Raw genomic sequence first — 23,891 nt, 5'->3', positions numbered from 1 at the left:
TATTTCAGTGTTGTACATAGAACTACACTGAAAATCATTTCTACCTATTTTTTGAGGAGAAATCACTCATTGATAACTTAATATATGAACTACCCAAAATTAGGTAAGGAATAAAAAATTGCTACTACACATATTTTGGGTAAATAACTCATTACTTTTTTTGCGTTAACAATGGGTAATAAACTACACACAACTTACGTTAATTTTGAGTTAATCGTAATATATGTTTCTACCCAAAAAATAGGTAGCGTATATTAGAAATCTGCCAAGAGCAGAGTTGCCATTTTTGAAATCTGTGTACCATCTGTATTGCATATTTTCGATTATAATTTGAAAAAATCTCTGAATTTTTTTTGAGAATCAGCCATTTTTAGGAAATATTCATGAAAATCTGTAGAAATCTTTCAATTTTTTATAAAAGTTGTGTTCTGTGACACAGAATCTGTTTGGCAAAATAGGGAAAAATAAGTCTGTGGGTTCACATAACAATCTGTGAATATGGTAACTCTGACCAACCGTTCAATCAGTATTCAGTATTCAAAGAGAATCGGCTGCGGGAAAGTTTACTGCAATTGTAGGTTAAGTAATGTAACATAATCCATATTATCAATTAATTTTTTATATTTTCAGCATAGTCGTTTTATAGTGAACTTGCTGGCGTTAGTACCAGGTAGGTTTGTTGTTTTCAATTATTATGTTAGGTTAGCATTCTGAACTATTTCATCATCTCTATAAACAACTAAAAATTATTTTCCTTATTTCAGAACGTTTATTACAAATATACGGGTGAAACTCGAATGAGCTATAAGGTAAGAAATATTCATATCCATTTTGGTACTGTACTGGTTCTGGGTCCGGTTCAGTACCGGCATAGTGCCGTGCACGGACGCCAATATTCTTCCGCACGTTTTATTACTTGTATTTACACCATTCCGTATCGGTACTAAGCCGGACAAGTGTGAATACACGCGTTGAAACTTGCGGGAGAATATTTGCGTCCGAGTACGGAACTCGGCCGGTACTGAACCGGATAGGAAAGATTTGAATAGTTATATAGTATCTAGATTCAAATCGCCAAGGATAACATGGCGATCAAAATGAATGAGCATGTTACTATGAATACGATTTGTAAGGAGTAATGTTAGTCTTTCCTAATTTCAGATATTCATTCACTTAGAGTCGAAACAAACAAAATAGAAGATATGGAGAAATTGTTTCAAAAAATCGATGGGTCGAGCACAAAAAAACTTTTAGGTAAGTTATATTCAAATATTACGTATATGAAAATACGCATTATGGTGGGAATGATAAATTTTTGAATTTGTTTTGTTCATGCGATGCAGAAAGAGAGCTATACTTTTTTTGGCTCATTGATCAATTTCGAACAACAAATGGCAAATACCGGCTTCGGAAATTTTAATCTGCAAATTTCTCGGAGATGGCAGAATCGATTACAATCCATATCTTAGTCTCGTTTGAAAGCTACTATTAAAAATGATCTATGATCATGTTTCGAAATCAAACTTCTGGTCCCGTTGCTATGATCGCAGAAGTGACGTAACAAACTTAATCGATTTCGACATACTTCGGTTTGTTTAAAAGCTGCATAAAAGCCAGTAAAATTTTAATGCATAATGCTGATGTTTCGGTTTCTTTTTCCTGTAGCAAAACAGTTGAAATGATCTTTTACAAGCCTTATCATTAAAAGAACTTTTTTTAACACGTTATGATTAAACCTGATATAAAAACATGTGACAAAATATTTTGCCACGTAAAGTATTATATACGTAAACCGTATTTTACAGGTAGCAATACGCTACTTGATTACATTATGAAAAAATACTAAACATGTTATTTTTATTGAAGGTATTCGATGTCACATTTTAGAATGTGAAAAATATTTTAGTAATCTCAATGATCTAAAACTGCACTACAGTGAGGAACATCAATTAAAAACATCGCGTTCTAACCGTACACCATTCAAATGCACTGTTTGCTCGGTTCCCGTCTTTTTTTCGAATTTGAAACGACACATTTTAAACCGACATCATAGTGTGATTGATGAAGGAACAACAAACACAACTTTCCCTACTGATAGTGTAAATGCAAATGAAACAATTGATCAGACAAATACAACAAAGATTCACAACCCGTTTTTCTTCATGGAACCGATTGGTTTACAAACCATGTTAGATCAAGTATCCAAATCAATAACAGATTTGCGTAGCGATATTAAATTACCTGAAGCTAAAATCCAATATTTTATGCAACTTGCAGACGTAATGCTCAGGAATATCCAAAGATATTCGACGTGTCTTATAAAATCTTTCCTATTATCAAGGGGTATACTATTTTCGGAAGAAGACGTCGTGAATTTGATTAATGAGTTACATGTACCATCTGTTTTTACCGATGTTAAATATCTAGAAGATAATTTGGCATTTTTAGCATATATATCAAAATGTGCGATACCTGTTCCAAAAGGAATTGAACTAGGGTTCCAAAAAGTTACTCGTTCGGTTCCGCTTGGTCTTAGAAAAGGCATGAAAATGAGCACGAGAGTTAAAATTGAACAAAGTGTAAGTCGCGTTACGCGTATAAGAGATATGGCGTACTATATTCCAGTTATAGAAACACTACGTTTGGTGATGAATAACCCGGATGCAAGAGCAATGATACATAAAGAGTTGCCACAAAATGATAAATCGATATGTTCATTTAAGGATGGAAGCCAGTTCAAATCACACCCTTTTTTAAATAAATATCCCTTTGCTTTAAGACTGTCATTGCATTTAGATGATGTAGAATATCTAAATCCGTTGGGTTCTAGAAGAATTAAGAAAAAAATGACGATGTTCTCGATTAGAATCCAAAATATTCATTCCACACTTAACGCATCTCTCGACCGTATATACTTAGTAATGGTTGTTCAGTCTAAGCTATTGAAAAAATACGGATATGGGAAAATTTTGCGACCATTCATTGATGATTTGAAAAAGTTACAAACCGATGACGGTGTTTTAGTTGAGTTGATACCAAGACATTATGTATTGCGAGCAGTTCTAATTGATGTGTTAGGAGATAGTCTAGCGGTGCACGATATATTCGAGCTTCTTAGTCCTTCCGCAAAGTTTTTTTGTCGTTCTTGTTACATAACACGGGATGCTTTAGTAAACGGAGAGTTGGGTGATATTCATCCACTACGTACTGAGGAAAGCCTCAACGAAAATTTGAAAAATCTGAAATCTGGAACGATAACTCCCTCGGAATGTGGCATAGTAAAAGAGTGTGTTCTCCATGAACTCGACAGTTTCAATATAGCTAATAATTGGTCATTTGACCCCATGCATGATTTGTTGGAAGGTGTAGTAAGCCTTATCCTCAAAGCGATTTTGCGAGATGCCTTAACTGAAAAGCTTATAACCGAAAAACAAATCAACGAATATATTGAACGCTTTGAATTTAGAGATGCTGAAATTCGTGATAAACCTTCTGCAAACTTTACAAAAGAATCTATAAAATCATCTAAAAACATTTTAAACCAATCTGCTGCTCAAACGTGGACTCTTTTGAGAGCCTTTCCTTTCATTTTCTGGGATCTTATACAACATAAAGAATGTTACCAAGTATTAATATCAACACTCTTGAGAATAACATATTTTTCCTTCTCGAGTAAAATGACACTAGACATGTTGGAAGAACTGAGAAAGTCTATTGAGATATTCCATAAAACATTTGTAGAGAGCCGTATAGCAAATATGATCAATAAAATACATCACATATCACACTATGTGCAAAAAATTCTCGAAAAGGGCCCCAGCGTTTTCGATAGCTGTATGCTTTTCGAAGGAAAATTCAGAGATAGAAAAGGACAAGCCAAAACGTGTAATAACTTTAAAAATTTATCATATAGTTTGGCAAAAAGACATAATTTTAAGCAAGTCCATAATATTACGAATCATCAATATGATACTAATAGCAAAACTGTATTAAAAAGCTACACAACGCAAAAAACAGATTTGGAATTTTCATCTTTGCTGTTTGATTTGTCCGATGAAGTTACAGTGATTCAAAGCTTTACATCCAATTTGATACATTTTTCTTCGGGGTTGATTGTAAAATATATTAATTGTGCATTAAAATGCTATGGAATCATTCTTAGTATCATCGATTCAGGAGAAGAATATATATTTTTGATACAAGCTTTAGAAATAATCGAGTTTTGTTATACTATTAATGCTTACAAAACGAAAATTACCAAGAACATTCTAAGGATACCGAAATCGAAGGTATTCAAAAGAAAAACTTACAGCCTGTGGACGACCAATAACACCGTCGACAAATTTCTTTATATCAGCCTCAAATATTTTGATGAATAACGTTTGCGGAGTTGTTTCAGCCAATAAGGTCAGTAAATACATTTCACATTTCAAAATACATAACCTTAACCAAAATGTCGAAACGTTTCACATTCAAAATATATAGACGGATAAATAACAAAAAAATATTCTCGTGAGCGATGCGATGAATTACCGATCAAATCATAAATAATAATAAATAATAAAGTATGTTCAAAACGTGTTTTCAATCTAACATCGTGACGGTCATTACTGATATAATTATTAACCCAGTTAGAAACTTAATATTTTTTACGCTTTTATTGAATTAACAGAACATAAACCTAATCAGCATGATGTGAATGAACTTACATATCTCAAATTTATAAAAAGCATGATTTTCAAAAACTTTTATTACTCTGATTTATAATTGCTCTACGTTCTGGTAATATAATTTGTTTTTCGGTCCACAGATAGCGGAATTACAAGCGAATCTATAATTTTAATGGAGGATAAAGATTTAATGGACATCGGAATAGAAAAAGGTCCGTGATTGCTAATATTGGAATTTATAAGACAGGAAAATAATAACGCCCAAGAAAACATAAATGAATCGAACTTAAATGTACTAAACTGGAACGATCCTCATTCAACGTCATCTAAAGCTCGTTTTACTTTTTTTAATGTAAGTAGATAATTTATCATTATGATCATCTAGAAAAATTTGCTTTTAAGCATCCTGGCTTGTTTAAAATTTGTTAGCTGTTATGATGTGTTATTTTTTTAATTTGTTTATTTATTCTATTCCTGTTTTAATCCTAGTGAAGTGAGTGGGCTGCCTTTCCTGTGAACATTTCATGAGAAATCAAAGCAAGTTTCATTTTGGAGTTTTCGACAATCTGTTTTCATAGTCACAATAATTTTTTACCGTTTTCAATCGATAAGACATTTAAATTCTCCGGTCCTCGGTTCATAAGTTGGTTTTCACATACATTGCACAGCCTTTCTATATGAGAAACGCTGAACAGTTTTATTATTGCTCTTTCATATGGTCGTGTAATTAGTTTTAATTTGAGTTCAAATCGTCAGATGTTCTTTTCAAAGTACGTTTAGACGTTTGACTTATGATATGTAGTTCTGGCTCTTATTGACAAAACAGATGTGTTAATGTATCCATGTCTCCTTCTAAGCTTGCCAACTCCATCCGGCAGTCTCATGCCTAGAAGAAGCTGCTGGTCTGCCGGACTTACCAAAATTCTTCCGCGCCGCAGCACAACCGATGATCCATGAAGATTCATATGATTGGTCATGGTGTGAAGTTAGCATTAACTTAGTTCATTCATAACAATTGGGAATCGCAAAATAATAAGATGGAATAACGAAAATGAGGGTGTTTATGAAAAATAAGGACACGAAATTGTAAACCTTCTCCAATCACTTTAGAGTACCTCTTAACTTTGGCTAAAATTATTGTTACCTCGAAACTGTTACTGTGTTTCATGTAGGTAATGAATTCGGCTCTCAATAAAGGTTGCTACATATGTTTTTTTCAAACGATAGTTTCAACAGGTGGTATAAAGAAGCTCTTGTTAGCTTTCAGACATCAGCCATACATCGAACTGAAAAGCGGATGATGACAACACTTTGAATGGCATAAACTCACTTCATTTACGTTACTCTTAAGTCCCGAGTGACATGTATGACAACCACAGTCGGATTCCAGTATTGAAATTTTGTCAAGTGGAAAATGTGATTACATGACTACATTTCTAGAGTTATTTACAACCTTTCGGCATTTCGATAAAAACAGATAAATTCGGTACAAAAATTGTTTGCAAATAGCATTAATTTAAGTCTGCTTAGCGATTTATATTGAACTATAAGGTGGCGTTAGCAGTTCAACGTAAACTGCTAATGCGCAGATGAGTTGAAGACGATTCATAGGAAAATCGCATAGTTAAGCACAAGCCGCTACCTATGCGTTACTAAAACCCTTGAATCGAATTTATTGTTTTTTACAGCAACTCATTTTTAAAAAGAGTCTATGATTTACAGTGCAAGATTTATTTTAAAATGTCTATATGCTTTTGGCATAATTTGATTTCATTATTTTATTATGTAGATTATTGTTTCTGAATAATATTATCGAAACAGTACATCCGAGGTGGTAGCCCTATTTCTTTCTATTAGCTCTTCTCAGTTCACAATGACTGTTACAAATTAAAATAGAAAATAAGAAAAAAATTATATTTTAGGAAAAAGAAATAAGAACTGCGTTGGAAACAAGAACAGATTTTCGTAACATTCTCTATGGTGAACTTAATGTTGGAGGGTTACCAAGCAATAAAAACTTACTTTTCATGGTCAGAATTTTGTGTAGTCACTTTTTCGAGGATCGAATTCTAAACCAGCGCAGGTAAGTTGTGAGCATCACATATAATTCATAAATGCACATATTAGCAGATATCGATTATTTTTGTTTCAACTGTAATATTCCAACTAGATGAAACCAATTTTGACTTGGGCTACATATCTTTCGATTTCTAGCATCAAATTGTAGTAATAATATTTTATTTTTTAAATTTTATTGCACATTTTAAGTTACCCCACAGCTTTTGAAAAACACTTGCTAGCAAAGCAAATTGTGTCAACATATCCTCAGTTGAAGAGAAAGAAAAGAAATGTTATGGATCCGGATGAGGTGATTTAAAAATTTAATGTATATATACTCACTTACATGTTAAATATTACAGTCGTATTTCTTTTGGTTCAATAACGGGGCACAAACGGGCCCACATACTGGACTTATTGAGCAAAGAGTGTCTAATCTACGCAAAAAAGTGTCAGCAGATAAACGCAAATTCAACAGGAATAAAGCCTATGATGATTTCGACTTTGCTTCACAAGAAGTGTTGGAAATTGTGCAGCTATGCGCGGCTACAGATTCAAAACCCGAGAACTACCGCATTATTGCCAATTATTTGAAAGATACTCACCAGTTACATATGCATATGCTCCAAGTAAATTCATCCGTTACTCAGATAATTAAACAATTTCCTCACATGACAGCGTATAATGGACTTATGGTAAGGTCAAATTTTACTCATCACAGCATTTTTTTCTTCAATTCTATTGCCTTATACTATTTTCTTTCTAAAGCCAACGGTGGAAATATTTTTATGACCTAATTTGTTATATTTGCAAGCGAGAGCCCTCCTCATTAATGTTTCATTCCGATGGATAAGGCATTACATTTATTTTTCTATGCTAAACAAAATCAAGAGAACCTATATTATAGTTCATTTAAATAATCAGCTAGAATTAATGTAAATTTATTCAATGATTAAAAATGCGGCAAAAAAACTTTAGATGAATGGTATATATATATATATATATATATATATATATATATATATATATATATATATATATATATATATATATATATATATATATATATATATATATATATATATATATATATATATATATATATATATATATATATATATATATATATATATATATATATATATATATATATATATATATATATATATATATATATATATATATATATATATATATATATATATATACGCTGGTCCTACAAACCAGTTGGCGTATGTTCGAGCCCCGCCTTGTAAGGATTCCTTATGTTAGTAGTACTACCCATGTAATGATTCTGTTCGCTATGAGTCGGTTGCAGTCTGTTTAAACAGAAAGGCCAAATTCTACAGAAGGAATTTAATCCAAGGTTTTGCTTTACTTTTTATATAGTAATAGGAAAACATATCGTTAGGAACTCATAACTAAATTGAATCCTTCAAATCTGTAATAATCATTTCTAGATTCAACAATCGTTCGTCCGCATGACTAGTTTGGAACAGCGAGTGGATATGGCGAATATTTTACTGAAGTGCATTCTTTTGAACCGACATGTCTTGAACGACATAGAAGATGGTAAATACTATTTATTACCATTTTATATGTGTTTAAATGGTTTGTGTTTTCACAGAATACATTCAAGGCGCTCTTGTAGTATTCCGTGAGCTTATGGTTAGAGGCTGCAAAAGACTAAAGGAGGACGATTCGATGAGTGTGGAGGAAATACAAGCAGCACCGTTAATTCGTTGGGTTGAGGTAGTCATATGCTTCGCAATGTTAATATATATATATATATATATATATATATATATATATATATATATATATATATATATATATATATATATATATATATATATATATATATATATATATATATATATATATATATATATATATATATATATATATATATATATATATATATATATATATATACATTTACATACATTTAGGGCAACGGCTCCCTATTTCATCTGAGCTCCTATTTCCATCTCATCCCTTCACCTCATAACTTTGAACATGAATAATATTTTACAACCTACCGGAAGCAAACTGTAAAATGTTTTAAAATGATTTGAAAAGCTATTGTCACACTTTCCTTTTGAAAGAAATGGTTTTAAATTCTTCGGTGATCGTTTTTTTTCATATAAAATAAACTCACTTTTCAATTTAGGATACATTTTCGTCTCAAGATTTACAGTTCGTCATGTTTCTGAATATCTACTAATCGATTCGTCTAAAAACATGATCACTATTTCGCACAATTACACTACCATTGAATGCTGGATGACTTCATAATTAGTTATGTTCACTTGCCACTTGTTTAGTTAACGATTAAAAACTTCAAAATTTACCCGATAAGCAATAAAAGTCTTCAAAAATATGAGATGAAAGTTTTTCACTTCGTTCACTTGATTGCGCTTTGTTTTCATCTCATTTGGTTTCGCAAAGTTGCCAAGTTATCTCATAATATTACAAAACAAAAATTGTTTATCTTCTTCAAATTATCATCAAAAAGTATGTTTTTGGTATTCGTGACATTAGTTTAATTATATTATTGATATTAATATTTCAATAAAACTGTTTTTGCTTCGAATATTACCAGAAAGAACGTGTTAAATACTAATGAAATAACCATTGTGGCAAATCTAGTAGCACTGGTTTCATTCCGCTATACACCAACATAACGCTGTGAAGTGTGTGTGTGTGTTTCATCGGCTGTGCACAGAGATGCCAGGTATTTTTATAGAAAATATGTATTACTTTGCATAGAAAGTCTACATCTGTTCTATCTGTTTTCACTAATAAAATGATGTTAAAATAAATGATGTTAAAAGATAGATAATTCAACGCGTGAATTTTTTACCAATAATAATAATGTGGAAAAATCCTGGTGGGTACGGTTGTATCGCTTGAGTTGTATATCTGGCAGCGGTAAGGCAGTCGGTCACCAGAATGTCTGCAAGCCATATTTTTCCAGCTGGCAGCGTTTAGTCAGCCACCTGGCAGCCATGCGAATGCGGGTGAGAGTGTAATAGTGGAATATTTTGTTTTGATTGCTGTTGCCATTGCTAATTTATAGGATGAATAAAAGATCAACGATAGGATGGATAAAAATCCGTTGAGATGGAATTAGGAGCCGAGTAGTGAAAACATCATTAGTGTTTTTAGCTGTTTTGTAAATATTAGTTGAACTTTCAAGAATTGTGAATCAATTTTCAACGTGGAGCAAGGCGAATGAAGCAGTAATATGAAATAGTTACAGTGATTTTAGTGGCTAAATCGGGGTTTGAAGGCGACGTCCTTACAAATGAGATGAAATAGGGAGCCCTTACCCTATTTATATTCATTATTACTATGTTTTCAGGAATCGAAAAAACACGAGCACCTAACGACCACCACTGCAAGATATGAGCCTCACATCGCTTGTTTCGGCGATAAGTTTAAAAAGGGTTCTCATTATGCCGTCTACGGCACAGAATCTGTATCCTGCGGCTACAGTTCTTTGAACTGTATCGATGTTTTCATTAAAGGTTTCACTGTTCTGAATGTTCGTGTTCCAACACTTCTTAGGAATTTGAAGGATTTTCTGGACATAAAAGTGTACTCGTTGAAAAGTCATAGCTCCCGGAACTCGGTCAATAATCTGTTGAATGTTTTTGATAAAGTTGACAATGCTGAACGTCGATCGTTGATATCAAATGGTGATACATCAATTTAGGAAACGATACACCCTTACTGCTGTGCATCCCATTTGAGGCTTTTTGAATTTTTCTGAATGTATAACTCGGTAGTAAATGAAATGCCGTAACTTAAGAATAGTACTCTAATAATATGGTCAGTACATAGTCAGTACATACTACATAAACTGTGAAATATGAAATATATCTCGCATTTTGCATCAAAATAGTATGGATTGAACTGAATGTGTTTTGTTTCAGGTCACCTGGATCTTTCTTTAGCAGATATGTTTTGCACTGCAAAAAAAAAACAAAAATATATTTATATAACATTACAAAATGGATGAATACTAATTATCTCTTTTTGATCCAAAACGTACTTGTCTCTCTTTCTCAACACTTGCTTCAGTTTTTCAGGTCCCGAATTTTTATGTAATTAACCGATGTTCTACAAATTTATTTATATATTTTTATATAATTAATAGTGTACGCATATATCTTTTATTACAACGATGCTGTATTTAGATTCTGTCTATCGATCGAATCGGATTTTGTCGAATGAATGTAAAAATTTGCATTCTGTGATTCGTTCGAGTGATGCTTTTGTATGTAAAACTCGAACTCGATCGAGCTATAGAATGCCAAAATTCGTATTCGATCGAAAAAATCCGATTCGAACGAAATACAGAATCGGGGTGAACAATCGGAATGAAAATTTAGCATTCAATCGATATAATTCGATTCAGTCGTAACAAGAAATTCGGGAAAATAAATCTAAATTGAACCGACAAATTTTAGGTAGCATGTTATTTACTCGAACTTTGGGTTAATTGCGGAATATTCAAATTCCGGGTTGTTTGCTTATTACGTTAATTTTTAATCTACTGATAAGTACTCATATTTTGGGTTATCGGCTTAGTACATTGAGTTTGAGTTACTTGCTCGGTACCCTAATATTAATTAACGCAAAAACTACTCAAATTTTGGTTTATTCGCTAAATACTTGAATTTTGAGGTATTCGACTATTACCCATTTTATTAGTTTTCCGCTTTGTACTCAGTTTTGGGTAGAGTGCTCATTACCTAAAAATGGAGAATGCACTTTAGTTCATTTTGGGTAGGTTTTGACCCAAAATTAGGTAGCGGCTGGTAAGAGTGTACACTCTCATTGAACATAACTCAAAATTGAGTGACACATCACTCAAATTCATAACGTACTCTAAACTTGAGTTACCACCTATCTACTCATTTTGCGTTAAGGGACGAAATTGTCAAAACTTGAGTAATTTTTACTCAAAATATGTATGAATAAATGCGAGAGAACTCATGGCTACGATAAACGATTTACTCAAATCCATACTCAAATTTTGACATATTGTTCCAGTTTATGAATTTGAGTAATCGCAACTCAAACCATGAGTTATGTTCAAAGAGCGTGTAGGGGAGAGAAATCAGTATAAAATGTTCAAAACGACGTATGTAACAATGAGAGATTCTCTTTGTTTACTTTCTCTTTCGATTATTGCGAAATATTTCTGTTTTTTCGGGAATTTCTCCAGAGCAGATTAAAAGATGATAGCTTTAGTTATTATTATCGATAAATGATTGGAGAGAAGGATTGCTAAAAGTGCCGTAATAATCAAAAGAGAAAGTAAACAAAGAGAGTCTCTCATTGTTACATACGTCGTTTTGAGCATTTTATACAGAAATGTCATATTCGTGCGCGCCAAAATAGGAGCACTGCGCACCCATACAATTGGCACATTGCCGCGAAACTGAATTACCGGTAGCGACATCTGCAAATGAAAAATGGAACTAAGAAATGAAGGGTTTCCTCGAAAATTTTCATATCGGCAGGAGGGTTCTTCCGAAAATATTTATATCGGCATCAGAGCTGCTAAATGTCACTATCAACGAGTAACTTTACACGACGAAGATTGGAAAGTTTATGTCACTGGACTGCTGCCAACCAGGCTCTACCAATCATCATATATTGAGTGTCTGAGAGCCGATCTGTCATAACTTAAATTCTCTTGATATTATACTCAGCAGGACGCTCATTGATTGCCGATGCGATTGATATTATCTTCATTTCTCCTGTCACTGCTTGATTACGATGTGACTAAATATTAATCAAGCAGCATAAACATTGAATTAAATTCATGTACACCAATAAACTCCGAAATCCGATGACTTTTTACAAAGAACAATGAATTTTATCAATTAATGTTTATGTTAGTACTCTCATGGAATTTTTTTACTTCAACATGGAATAGAAGAATGAAAGAGAGAGAACAAAATGCGTCACCTGTCTTTGACTGAGTATACTTCTACTTGGTCCCTGAACTTCTCATCTCATTTGACAGACATTTTGACCGTACCGATTACAGTTGACGATGATTTTAGTCAGTCTGTCAAGATCATTTGACATGGCTGACATTTTGCAGCTCTGCTTTCAGCAAGAGCTGTCAAATCGGTAGGAAAATTTTTAATTATTTTATCTTTTTAACGATTTCTTATAAAAACGGGCAAATTCATTTGAAAAATCATAGTAGAAGTGAAAGTGGAAGCTTGGTAGTCGTCGCTTGGTACTTGGTTTGATACAATTTTTCAAATGCCTGGAAATAACAAATAAAGTATGCAAAATAAATAGTACTCGATCGCTATACATTCTAGTACTCGAGAAATTAACATTACACTGGTTTCTGTTTAAAAAAATGTTTATCCGAAAAAACCTAACCTTACCACATTTTTGAAGATTTTCCATGATTAATCGTAGTTTCCCACAAAAAAAAAAAAATAAAAGTAGTAGTAATCACTTTGAATTCGATTTTCTTCTACTCCGAGTTTACTTTTGTTGTTGATATTTGTCTGTATTATTGAATAAACGAAAGAAAATATTGGCACATTGTCGCAAAGATGAATTACCGGTAGCGACACCTGCCAATGCAAAATGGAACCAAGAAAAGGAGGATTCTTTTGGAAATTTTCATATCGGCAGTAGTGATTTGCAACATTTTTATAGTTTATTCAATAGTACAAATAAATATCAGCAATAAAAGTTCACTAGGAGTAGAAGAAAATCGATTTCAAAGTTATTACTACTCCTTTCTTTTGTATAAACTACGATTAAACATGGAAAATCTTCAGAAATGTGTGAAGTTGGGTATGGTTAGGTTTTTTCCGATCAACATTTTTTTAAGCAGAAATCAGTGTAATGTTGATTTCTCGAGTACTAGAATGTATAGCGATAGAGTGTTATTTATTTTGCATGCTTTATTTGTTATTTCCAGGCATTTGAAAAATTTTATGAAACCAAGTTTAATGCTCCATTCTGAATAAACGGTAGATTTCGCACAATGAACTAAGATCAACATTACCACCTCAGAGTAAAAACTTTTTCTTCAACTTATACTTTGATTTTTCAAATGAATTTGCCCGTTTTTATAAGAACTCGTCGAGAAGGTGGAGTAATTAAAAAATTTCCTACCGATTTGACAGCTCTAGCTGAAAGTATCATCTCTAAACAAGCAGCGCCTCTACATTTCAGTTTTGCGACAATGTGCCAATTGCAAATCACTACTGCCGATATGAAAATTTTCGAAATAACTCTCCTTATCTTGGTTCCATTTTTCATTGACAGGTGTCGCTACCGGTAATTCAGTTTCACGGCAATGTGCCAATATGTTAAATGTGATGCCGTTCGATGGCGTTGCTGAACTGATGATCACTCCAAGCTGACAGGGTCTGGTTTTAGTCAATCCGAAGTAGAAGTGTTTTACAGGTACGTAGTTTTTTATGAAAAAAAAAAGTAGTATCTTCCGTGAAACTAGTCCAACGGGACTTTAACGCCTCACATGTAACGTGGCTCAACAAAGGAACCTTTTTCTATCGACTTACGTTGATCGAAAGAAAATGACCCGCAGTTCAATGAGTCTGTTTCAAAATAAAACGAATGTCCCGAATCGGCCTCCCGATGTTCGATTTATTGGACATTCATCGGTTCAACATATTGGAGAAACGGAAGACTTATGTTGGGCATGTTTCTCATGTGGACTCATAAACAATTTCGTTTCATCGGAATTTCACCTACGTACCCTTTAGTAATGACTCTTTGTTTGTCCGAAAAGGCCCCTTATGATACAGAATATCTGTAGCAGAAAATAATAAAATATATTAATAATGTTAACAAAATAAAATCTGCGAGTATGGCAACACGAAACAAAGCTCATTTTTTATTACAACGTTGCCACTAATCCTGCTATTATTATAGCCACTATAGTCCTTATTTACTGTAAGCTTATGTGTAAATAGATCATCTATTTACTACAAAATAATCATTCTCTGTCGTCAATCGATGAAACAAATCGATCGTATCAGTAGATTCCAGTCCGGCCAGTAGAAGGTGCAATTGTGAGCTAGAACTCAGTAGATCTTCTTTTACAACTGCGTGTGTTTTACGTATTAGATTTATTTAATAATAACTCGGTAGCAAGTGGAAACTTTTCTGTGGTTTTAAATTGTGCAAAAATAGGAACAAGAGAGAAAGTAAAAAAAATGGTAAAAATTTCCGGTAACGGTTTGATGCATACCTCTGAACAATACAGAGATTGTTCGAGCTTGATAAGAGAAGCAGGTAAATTTTATATGGTACCGCAAATAGACTTCTAGTTTCTAGAGAACCGATGAATTGATAACAGCTACCTGCAGACGAGTTAAAATGGAACAGTCCGCCATTTTGTACTAAAATCTGAATCCACGTTCTTTCCAGATGAACCTCCGCTTGAAGAATTAGACCCAGCTATCCTGAGCTGTGGTTTGCCGGCGATTATACTATCGGACATTCTGCCGAGTTTTTCGGATCCCATCCGATATACAGCTAGTCAGCTGCAGGTCATTCGAAAACATTCCCTCTGTTTTCAACGCCCGGCTGTAGCCGACGATCCGAAGATCGGTCGTTTTGCCATTTGGAGGACCGCCAACGAAGTGAGAAGAATCTGTCTGAAAGAACGCAAAAACGCCATGAGCGTTGAACCGAATAACCAATCGTGCAAGGATATGACTAACGAGCGACCCTCTGGCGTACTTAAGTATCGTCATGGTCGCGAGAATGGATTTAGTGCACCGAGGTATGGGTTAGTTTAGTACAATCTTAATAAGTGATATGCGTCCTGTTGCACAGAAAAAAATGCCATTGATAGGTACAGTGATCATCAGTTTTGACGTCCTTTTTTGAAAGGTATGCATTATTGTTTATCAAACTTAGATTAACAGATAACTCCGAACAACGTGTCAAAAACTGATGATTTCATATTAATATTCTTCCAGACTAATGTAGAAAACCGGTTTTAATGAAATAATATAAAAATATTCTGCTTGGTGATAAATACACAATCTGGGTGACTTTAAATACATAGAAACCAAATCTGAGGTTTTGTCTTTTCAGCTGGGAAAGAATAGATTTTGTTTCATTGAAATTCCAATGAATTCGGGATTTCAAAGCGCTTATCAGTGTTCGGTCGAGTTCAAACAAATGAGATGCTAATGAAAACGGGTTTCTTCGCAGATTTCGACGCAATTATGAATTCAGCAATCGCAGCCATCATGTGATCGTAAAAAGCTACAAAGGTGGTGATGAATTCCGCCTGCAGGATACAGTCATCGAGGAGGAACCTGAGTGGGTTTCAGCCGGACCAACATCTCGTCTGGACACAATCGAATTACGTGGTTTCGATGAAGATGTGTCACTGAATGCCTTGTCCACTTCCCAATCGTCACTGGAGAAGGCCAATCCGGATACTAGGACCAAATCAACCGAGAAGCACATTTCGTTCTACGATGATCTGCACCACTATGAGCATGTGCATCCGAAGCGAACAGGAAACGGTTCTAAGCAACACGATAATTCTGGACGTGAGAATGATATTGAAAGCGTTGCAGCTTCCAGTACCAGTTCGTCTCCGCCTGCACGAAGTACTCCAACGAAGGGTATTGCGGACCACGGTAGCAACTCTAACCAGAAGTATCATCAGCATTCTCAACAGAACGGAATTAATGTGAATAACTTCGAAGAGTTCATGAAATTTGAATCACTCTTTGGGGTAGGTTAAATTCTTCATCTCATTTCTAAGATTTTATAAACTATTATACCAACAGGTGGATAATGCTTCAAGTGGTAACAATCAAGGTGGATCCCGCTTTAGCAAATGGTTCCGTCGAGGCAACAACACATTCAACCAAGCATCAACCTGGAACCAAGATGGACGTCGCCAGTCGTACCATTCGAATAATGACAGCCACGGCAATTCATACGGAAACAACAACCGATTCCAGCCTGATCGCAATCAGAACCGTTTTCCTGGATCTTCATGCAATCGTAACTACCAGGGAGAAATATTTGATCATCAGTCGAATCTACGTGCCGCTGACACAAACGCAGCATTCAAACGACTGATAGACATGGTCGCTCAAAATCGTGCCAGCAACAATTTGATTGCTCAGCAGCAATATTTGATGCAACTGCTGAGCAAAAATAATCAAAGCGAAATATTGCGTCGCATGCTCATGAAAAACACTGTGGAAAATGCAGCTGAAGCAGGCCAACAAATGCCACAGCAACAATCGCAACAGCCGCTACCAACTTCCCAACAACCACGCATTCCGACGCAGCGCGAGCTGCAATTTCACACACAGTCAATTATGCAGAATGCTTTATTGCGTAAGAAGCTCCAGGATCAACGAAAATTGCTTTTCGAGCAAAACAATCAAATGGCAATGATGGCAGCTGCCGCCTGCAGCGCGGAACCGAATCCTACCGTACAACAATTTGTTGAGTCGGTCTGCCCAAACATCCAAAGAAGTTTATCGGTACTCAACCAAACGGCTAATAGCAGCGCTAGTCAACAATTCAACCAGTCATTTCCGGGTAGTGGCAACGCAAACAATTCCTTCTACACTGGTGGTCCAACTCAGCATGAATTGTCTGCCTCATTGCAGCAGATGCTACTTTCGCCACAGCATCAAGGGCACCGTTCAGTTGGAAATAGCCGACGCTTCGGAAAGGCTTAGTAGCCGGTGTCATTAGAATTCAATATAATATATATTTTTATGAGAGTTGATTTCTCAAAATATTTCTTTTCAAGTGTAGGAAGAAATTTGCTGCGAAGTTAGCATTCGTATATTTTACTAACCAAGTTTCTATCATTTTGTTCCTTATATTATGATTCCAAGATGTCTGTGTTATGTTTTTGATCAATTTTTACTATGCACAGTTTGTTTTGTTGCATCGATATCTGTTTCGCCGTTTATTAGTAGATTAGCAAAATTGCATCTCTTTTTGTAAAACTTTTTTCTCTTCGAGCAATATTAGTCCTAAGACGATTGTTTGTAAATTACAAGAACAAATGGGTTCAACTTCAACTCTTATTTTCCTCAAAGACATCGTTTCAAATTGTTATTATTCAATCTACTAATCTTAATATCGCATTATCGGAAAGCGCTCAGCTAGCGATAATGATAAACAAAAATAGTTTTAACGGAACTGAATTGGATATAGTGAATTTATAACCCAAACTTTATAATAAACATTGAATTGTGAAAGTACCTTTGTTTTTATTTTAAGAGATTATGATAAAAGGTAAAATTTCACGTATTAATCTTTAAATACGAACGGTCGTCTTTTGTTTTCTTGTAGCGCAGACCAGGGTGAAAATGGTCACTTTTGGTCTTAAGCAAAAAAAAAGTACGGAAAATAATACTTTCACTGGAATATACTGTTCGAAAGCTACAAATTTCAGTTGTGAAACGCATTCGGTTCGGGGTACATATCTCCACTTATACGAACGCAATCTGGCTCGGAGTGCACCAATCTCGAAGTCCAAAATCTCAATATAGTTGAGACGAAAATGACACACCAGTGAAGCAAGAAAGAATCCGACATGACCAAGTATAGTGCGTAAATGAAATTTTCTTACCTAATTGATATCTCATAACTTTTTCGTACATGAAAAATGATGAGTTTTTCAAACAAAAATTTTCCGAGATGACAAGAATACTCGACGAACTGAGTCGAATGGTATATGACGCTCGGTCCTTCGGGTTTCGGTTCAAAAGTCGGTTTACACAGTGATTGTAAAGTTAAATGGGAAAGGTGAAAAAATGTAAGCCTTCGATTGAAATGACGATTCAAAACGAAAGCAGTAACAGCCGTTTGATCTTCGAACTTGATTCGCAACCCAAGAGTAGCTTTCAAACGAGCCTCAGGTTGTTAAAACTGGTTCAGCTATCTACGAGAAAGTTGAGCGGCAAAAAATCTGAAGGTGCACGTACACGCAAAGGGTCAGCGATCGAGGGTTGGGTTGTCCAAAAATTCTATCGGCAAATGGTCGCAAAACTGATTCACCGGCAGCGACACCTGCCAATGAAAAATGGAACCAAGAAAAGGAGGATTCTTTCGGAAAATTTCATATCGGCAGTAGTGATTTGCAACATTTTTATCGTTTATTCAAGAGTACAATTAGATATTAGCAATATAAGTACACTCGTAGTAGAAGAAAATCGATTTCAAAGTGATTACTACTACTTTTTTTAATGTAAACTACGATTAAACATGGAAAATTGTCAGAAATGTGTGAAATTAGGTAAGGTTAGGTTTTTTCGGATCAACATTTTTTTTAAAGAGAAACCAGTGTAACGTTGATTTCTCGAGTACTAGAATGTATAGCGATCGAGTACTATTATATCGGATACTTTATTCATTATTTCCAGACATTTGAAAAATGGTATCAAACCAAGTTTAATGCTCTATTCTGAATAAACGATAGATTTCGCACAATGAACTAAGATCAACATTGCCGCCTCAGAGTAAAAACTTTTTCTTCAACTTCTACTATGATTTTTCAAATGAATTTGTCCGTTTTCAAAAGAAATCGTTGAAAAGGTGGAGTAATTAGAAATTTTCCTACCGATTTGACAGCTCTTGCTGAAAGTATCATCTCTACATTTCAGTTTTGCGACAATATGCCAATATCCTTTCCAAAAAAAAAAGACAAAAAATGAACACGAATATTATCCAATTTATATGCTTGAAACCAAACCACAGACTAACAGACATGACAGTATGAGTAAATTCTTATAAAAATAATTTTTCGTGATGCACTAATTCCACCTATATTGTACTGCGCGAACTATTTACTATCGGTACACCCCTTGTGTTATGTAAAAGTTTTTTTACTAGTTGGTTTTCCCTCGATTCTCAACACCGATCAGCTGCTTGCAGGGATACCTGATTTCATCATAATATTAGAAAATGAATCGTCACAATAAATTTTAGGATTACGTTGATAATATATTTAACTTTTTTTAGCGATGTTGGAAGGTAACCATTTATTTTTCTCAACGTTGTTCATCTAGACTATTTTTGATTGTGTTGGTAATTTTCACCCGAAATTAAGTGACGGCAGACCAGAAGGAAGTAAATATTGTAACAAAACGAGTTCGATTTTGTATTGCGTCGAAGGATGAGAAGTAGGCACAATTCTGTATACAGTTTTGGTAATATGTATTAAATCTGTATCCTGCATGAAATTCGCATGGACGTATGCAAATCAATACATTACAGGTAATTCTGTATGAATGGCAACTCTGTTGGTAAATGAAAAAATAAACGCAGTCTAGATGACAGTTGTTTTTGATAGGATAACGTAGCACCATCATGCCATATGCGAGTACTGTCCCAACTAAAGGAATATTCGAAATTACCGTTAAAATTATTTAAGAATCTAATTTGAGTGTCCTGTCTGTTAGTTTGTGACCAAACAGCGTACATAGTTTCAACTCTATTTTGTGTTTCTTTTGGCTTTTTCGTGTTAACCCTCACACGCGCAGTGTTGTTTAAAACTAACATACCAAAAACGGCTAAAATTTACTAAGGTTATCTCTACGTATTATCACAACATTAGGCACATGTTTAATCTCTTCATTTGGACATTCTCCGATTGTTGGGAACATGTCAAAATTGTGCAACTGAAGAAAAAAGCACATCTGAACAATCTTGAAAATCTGCGTCCAATCAGCATAAGGAGTGTATCGAAAATAAGCTATCCACATACATTTGTGTTGTACGCATGTATATGTGATGGTTTTTTAAGCGAAGATAACAGCATGCTGTGCGCTTGGCTGTCAGCTTTCGTTTGTTTACTTGTTTGTGCGGTTGAAATTCTGCGTTTTGCAAATGTCGCGTATTGAAAAAGAAATCAAAATTAAGGTTCTGGACACATGGCTAAGTGAGACGGGTCTCACTATGTGAAAATTTGCGATGCGGTTTGGAATTCATCATGCCAGTGTCAAAACCATCGTTAATAAGTTTTGGAACACTATTATTTGGATGAGCTACCAGGAAGAGGCAGAAAACCCGGTTCTTCCAAGCCGAAACTGGACCAAAAAGTGGTATCTCTAATCATGAAAAACAAATCAATGTCAATAAGTGATTTAGCCAAAAAAGCAGGAACGAGTGTCGGAATGATCCAGCGTATCAAGAGACGAATTCACCTGAAGACCTACAAGAAGCAGAAAATCTCGAAACAAAGTGTAGAACAGAAGAAGCGAGCAGCAACAATTGCCCTGAAATTGTAATCGCGTCTTTTGCATTGTCCGGATGCATGCGTTTTGATGGACGATGAGACTTATGTAAAGGAGGAACCGTTCCAAGTCCACAATACTTTACTGTCGTCGTTGGGGAGGATGTGAGCGATGCGGACAGGTCGATTCAAGTGGCGTCGGTCGAAAGGTACTGGCATGGCAAGCAATATGTTCCTGTGGTTTGAAGTCAGCCATTTTTTACACTACCGGGACTATAAATGGAGAAATCTATCGATCTAAGTGTCTTCAGAAGAGATAGCTCCTTTTATATAAGAAGCATAGTACACCTCCACTGTTTTGGCCGGATTTAGCGTCGACTCACTATGCCAAAACCACTCTCGATTGGCTTGCGGAAAAGGGTATACATTTCGTTGAGAAAAATATGAATCCACCAAATTGCCCTCAGCTTCGACCCATCGAACGTTACTGGGCAATCGTGAAAAGGGTCTTCTAGAAGACTGGTAAGGCATGCGGGAACAAGCAGGAGTTTCAAAAAATTTGGGCTCAAGCATCCAAAAAATGCGATGCAACACTTGTCCGGAACTTGATGGACAGCGTTCGATCAAAAGTTCGAAAATTCGTGAAGAAATAACTTTAATTTCATCCGGTTTTCATTATGCTCAAGTTTAACCTCGTACAATAAAGGGTCAATTTTTAGTTTGAATAAAATTTCGTTTTGTAACATAATTTGAAAGAAAAATTTGGGGATAGCTTATTTTCGATACACTCCTTATTATCTTCGATGTCAAAACTGTTTGAAACGCTTCTCAGGCAGCAAATGATCACATATATCGAGACTAACAGACTTTTGCCGGACTTTCAGGATGGTTTTCACCCAGATTAAGGTATCAAACTGGAGCCGTTACCCGTTACGTTTTTAGTGTCTTCTTCTTCTTGTTCTGGTTGGCGTCACCTCACTTGAGATGACGCCGATTGGATGGCACAGCAACTAAGGCTATATTGCCAGTTAATTTTCGTTTATAGTCCAATGGACCTTCTTTTCACTGGACTAAAAGCGAAAATTTCGCTGTGTGGCTGCGTCGAGTCGTCAAAGTACGGATGAAAATTCTTTCTTGTTTGCGAAATACTCGAATTTTCTCCGGACTAACACGATGCAACGTGTTCATCCGTTTAGAATTTCACCGGGAGTTCTTCTTTTAGCGTCTATCGTTTTTATCTCTCTAGCGGCCCTTACACGATTATTAAAAGTGTCATTACTAAGTAATGACACTTCTGCTCAAACGCTCGTCATTACTGCATTACTGTACATCATTACTTTTTAGTATTACACGTTCATTATTAATGATGAGTATTTGTAACTACTCCAGCAATAGCAATATTTTTTATCTTCGTTTGGCTGAAAATAAATTTGATTTGTCATTGAAACGTTAAGGTTAATGAAATATTAACAATTTAAATCTACACTTTGTCATTTTTTCGCGTATAGTTCTAAAGATATTCAGCACTTCCACTAAAAAAATAAGAAGAAGAAATAATGTTGGAAATGATGGAAAATCCGGAATTCCATCATTAATCGTGGCATTATTGAACTCGTAGACCTTACACGATCATTAAAAGTGTCATTACTTTTTAGTAATGACACTTAATGATCGTGTAAGGGCCGCTTCTCGGAGGGATTGCAACAGAGTGGCTCGTAAGCAGCCGCCACATAACCTTCTCGTAAATAAAAAATAAAAGCAAGGAAATGCTTATAAAAACTCGGTCACGTAGAACCAGTGGATTTTTTCCACAAGTATCAGCGATTGACTTGAACAGGCAACATCGTCAATTGTATCGTGTTCCTGTATTTTCCTTAAACATCATCAGGAAACACAGTTCTCTCCCTCGGAATCATTTTTTTTAATTAGCTGCATCGACTTTTTCAATCGTAATTAGTAATTTCAACAAAAAAAATCAAATGTTTTGCATGATAAAAAGCATCATTCGAACCATATTTTGTAATTTTCTCGTGGGAAAATATTGAGAAGTAAGTCGGTGAAGAGGTATTTTTGAAGACGCTTCTTAAAAATTATGATTTGCGGTGTCCACTGTATCCACTGTTGGGTCAATCTGCGACAAATCCGATCAGGAAATCTAAATGCTAAAAGTTTTGACGGCATTTAATTTCCAACTTTGAATGATTCTATTCTCTTATTTCTATTCGTTAATATTTCCTTTTCAGAAAAGCCACTCGGATAATCTGCTCCTTCGGCCAACCAGCCCCGGTCTCCCCTACTTCCGGTGTAGCCATCACTATTCTTGGTACTTCCAGAACCGGAAATCGTGAATCGGCATAACTGAATTGAGATTATTTGGACACCAACTAACAAATTCAAGAAACTGGAGAAACTCATCATCTATTCACTTCTCTTCACATCAATCATATCACATCATAAAGGACAATTTAAAGAGAAACGAATTCCCTAAAATGTTTTAGTTTATTGAATTTGTTAATTGATGACCAAATACACTCTTGAAAGTGAAATTTTGACACCCTGTAATTCCAGAACTGGAAGTCTGATCTAAATAAAATTCTGACATTTTCTATGAGATTTTAAACTCTTTCATTTGAATCTAAGTTTATGGAAATCAGAGTGCATTTTTTTCTTATATTAGGAAAATCCAGAAATTTTATATGAGATCAGAATTCCATTTTGATCTACTTTTGTGAAAATCGATACAGCCATCTCCGAGAAAACTGAGTAACATTTGTGTTACACACAAAGGCATTTTTCGACTTCCGCAAACTGAGTCGAATGGTACATGACAATATGGAGAATCCAACACTGTTTAATATATGTTTTAAATATAATAAACAATACATTACAATAAAACACATGAGCAA

The 23,891-nt window shown here is 34.8% G+C and overlaps 3 protein-coding genes across 5 annotated transcripts; all 3 read left to right on the top strand.

Moving 5' to 3' along the window:
• The first annotated feature begins 301 nt into the window (after nt 1-301).
• LOC131426952 (uncharacterized) lies at nt 302-7,070 on the top strand. 3 transcript variants are annotated; one of them, XR_009229222.1, is made up of 4 exons: nt 302-670; nt 765-809; nt 1,162-1,254; nt 6,593-7,070. XR_009229222.1 is itself a non-coding variant. In XM_058589751.1 (2 exons), exon 1 carries the CDS (start codon nt 2,163-2,165, stop codon nt 4,377-4,379), a length of 2,217 nt encoding a protein of 738 aa, XP_058445734.1. In that variant the 5' UTR covers nt 1,879-2,162; the 3' UTR covers nt 4,380-4,407; nt 4,811-6,389. The 3 variants fall into 3 exon arrangements, 1 of the variants encoding a protein (XP_058445734.1); XR_009229221.1 differs by lacking the exon at nt 6,593-7,070 and adding an exon at nt 4,811-6,389; XM_058589751.1 differs by lacking the exons at nt 302-670; nt 765-809; nt 1,162-1,254; nt 6,593-7,070 and adding exons at nt 1,879-4,407; nt 4,811-6,389.
• Nucleotides 7,071-7,095: 25 nt separating this feature from the next.
• On the top strand, nt 7,096-10,449 carry LOC131429085 (uncharacterized). Its single transcript, XM_058593135.1, has 4 exons — nt 7,096-7,423; nt 8,189-8,300; nt 8,356-8,500; nt 10,302-10,449. Exons 1-4 carry the CDS (start codon nt 7,343-7,345, stop codon nt 10,447-10,449), a joined length of 486 nt encoding a protein of 161 aa, XP_058449118.1. The 5' UTR covers nt 7,096-7,342.
• A 4,290-nt stretch (nt 10,450-14,739) lies between these two features.
• LOC131426950 (protein cup) lies at nt 14,740-18,007 on the top strand. Its single transcript, XM_058589749.1, has 4 exons — nt 14,740-15,044; nt 15,180-15,537; nt 15,975-16,509; nt 16,565-18,007. The coding sequence occupies exons 1-4, from the start codon at nt 14,966-14,968 to the stop codon at nt 17,474-17,476; spliced, it is 1,884 nt and encodes a 627-aa protein (XP_058445732.1). The 5' UTR covers nt 14,740-14,965; the 3' UTR covers nt 17,477-18,007.
• Nucleotides 18,008-23,891: the final 5,884 nt, after the last annotated feature.

Source organism: Malaya genurostris, chromosome 2 (genome assembly GCF_030247185.1).
Source record: "Malaya genurostris strain Urasoe2022 chromosome 2, Malgen_1.1, whole genome shotgun sequence".
NCBI classification, from domain to species: domain Eukaryota; kingdom Metazoa; phylum Arthropoda; class Insecta; order Diptera; family Culicidae; genus Malaya; species Malaya genurostris.
The sequence above is the reverse complement of the archived record's forward strand: the minus strand, read 5'-3'. Positions and strand labels throughout refer to the sequence as shown.

What these genes read in the sequence shown, in the direction of transcription:
- LOC131426952 (XM_058589751.1), top strand. Translation starts at nt 2,163, where the DNA reads ATGGAACCGATTGGTTTACAAACCATGTTAGATCAAGTATCCAAATCA.
- LOC131429085 (XM_058593135.1), top strand. Translation starts at nt 7,343, where the DNA reads ATGCATATGCTCCAAGTAAATTCATCCGTTACTCAGATAATTAAACAA. An exon ending in CAGCGTATAATGGACTTATG is followed by an intron (nt 7,424 to 8,188) that starts GTAAGGTCAAAT and finishes AATCATTTCTAG; the next exon opens with ATTCAACAATCGTTCGTCCG. An exon ending in CTTGAACGACATAGAAGATG is followed by an intron (nt 8,301 to 8,355) that starts GTAAATACTATT and finishes GTGTTTTCACAG; the next exon opens with AATACATTCAAGGCGCTCTT.
- LOC131426950 (XM_058589749.1), top strand. Translation starts at nt 14,966, where the DNA reads ATGGTAAAAATTTCCGGTAACGGTTTGATGCATACCTCTGAACAATAC. An exon ending in GAGCTTGATAAGAGAAGCAG is followed by an intron (nt 15,045 to 15,179) that starts GTAAATTTTATA and finishes CGTTCTTTCCAG; the next exon opens with ATGAACCTCCGCTTGAAGAA. An exon ending in AATTTGAATCACTCTTTGGG is followed by an intron (nt 16,510 to 16,564) that starts GTAGGTTAAATT and finishes TTATACCAACAG; the next exon opens with GTGGATAATGCTTCAAGTGG.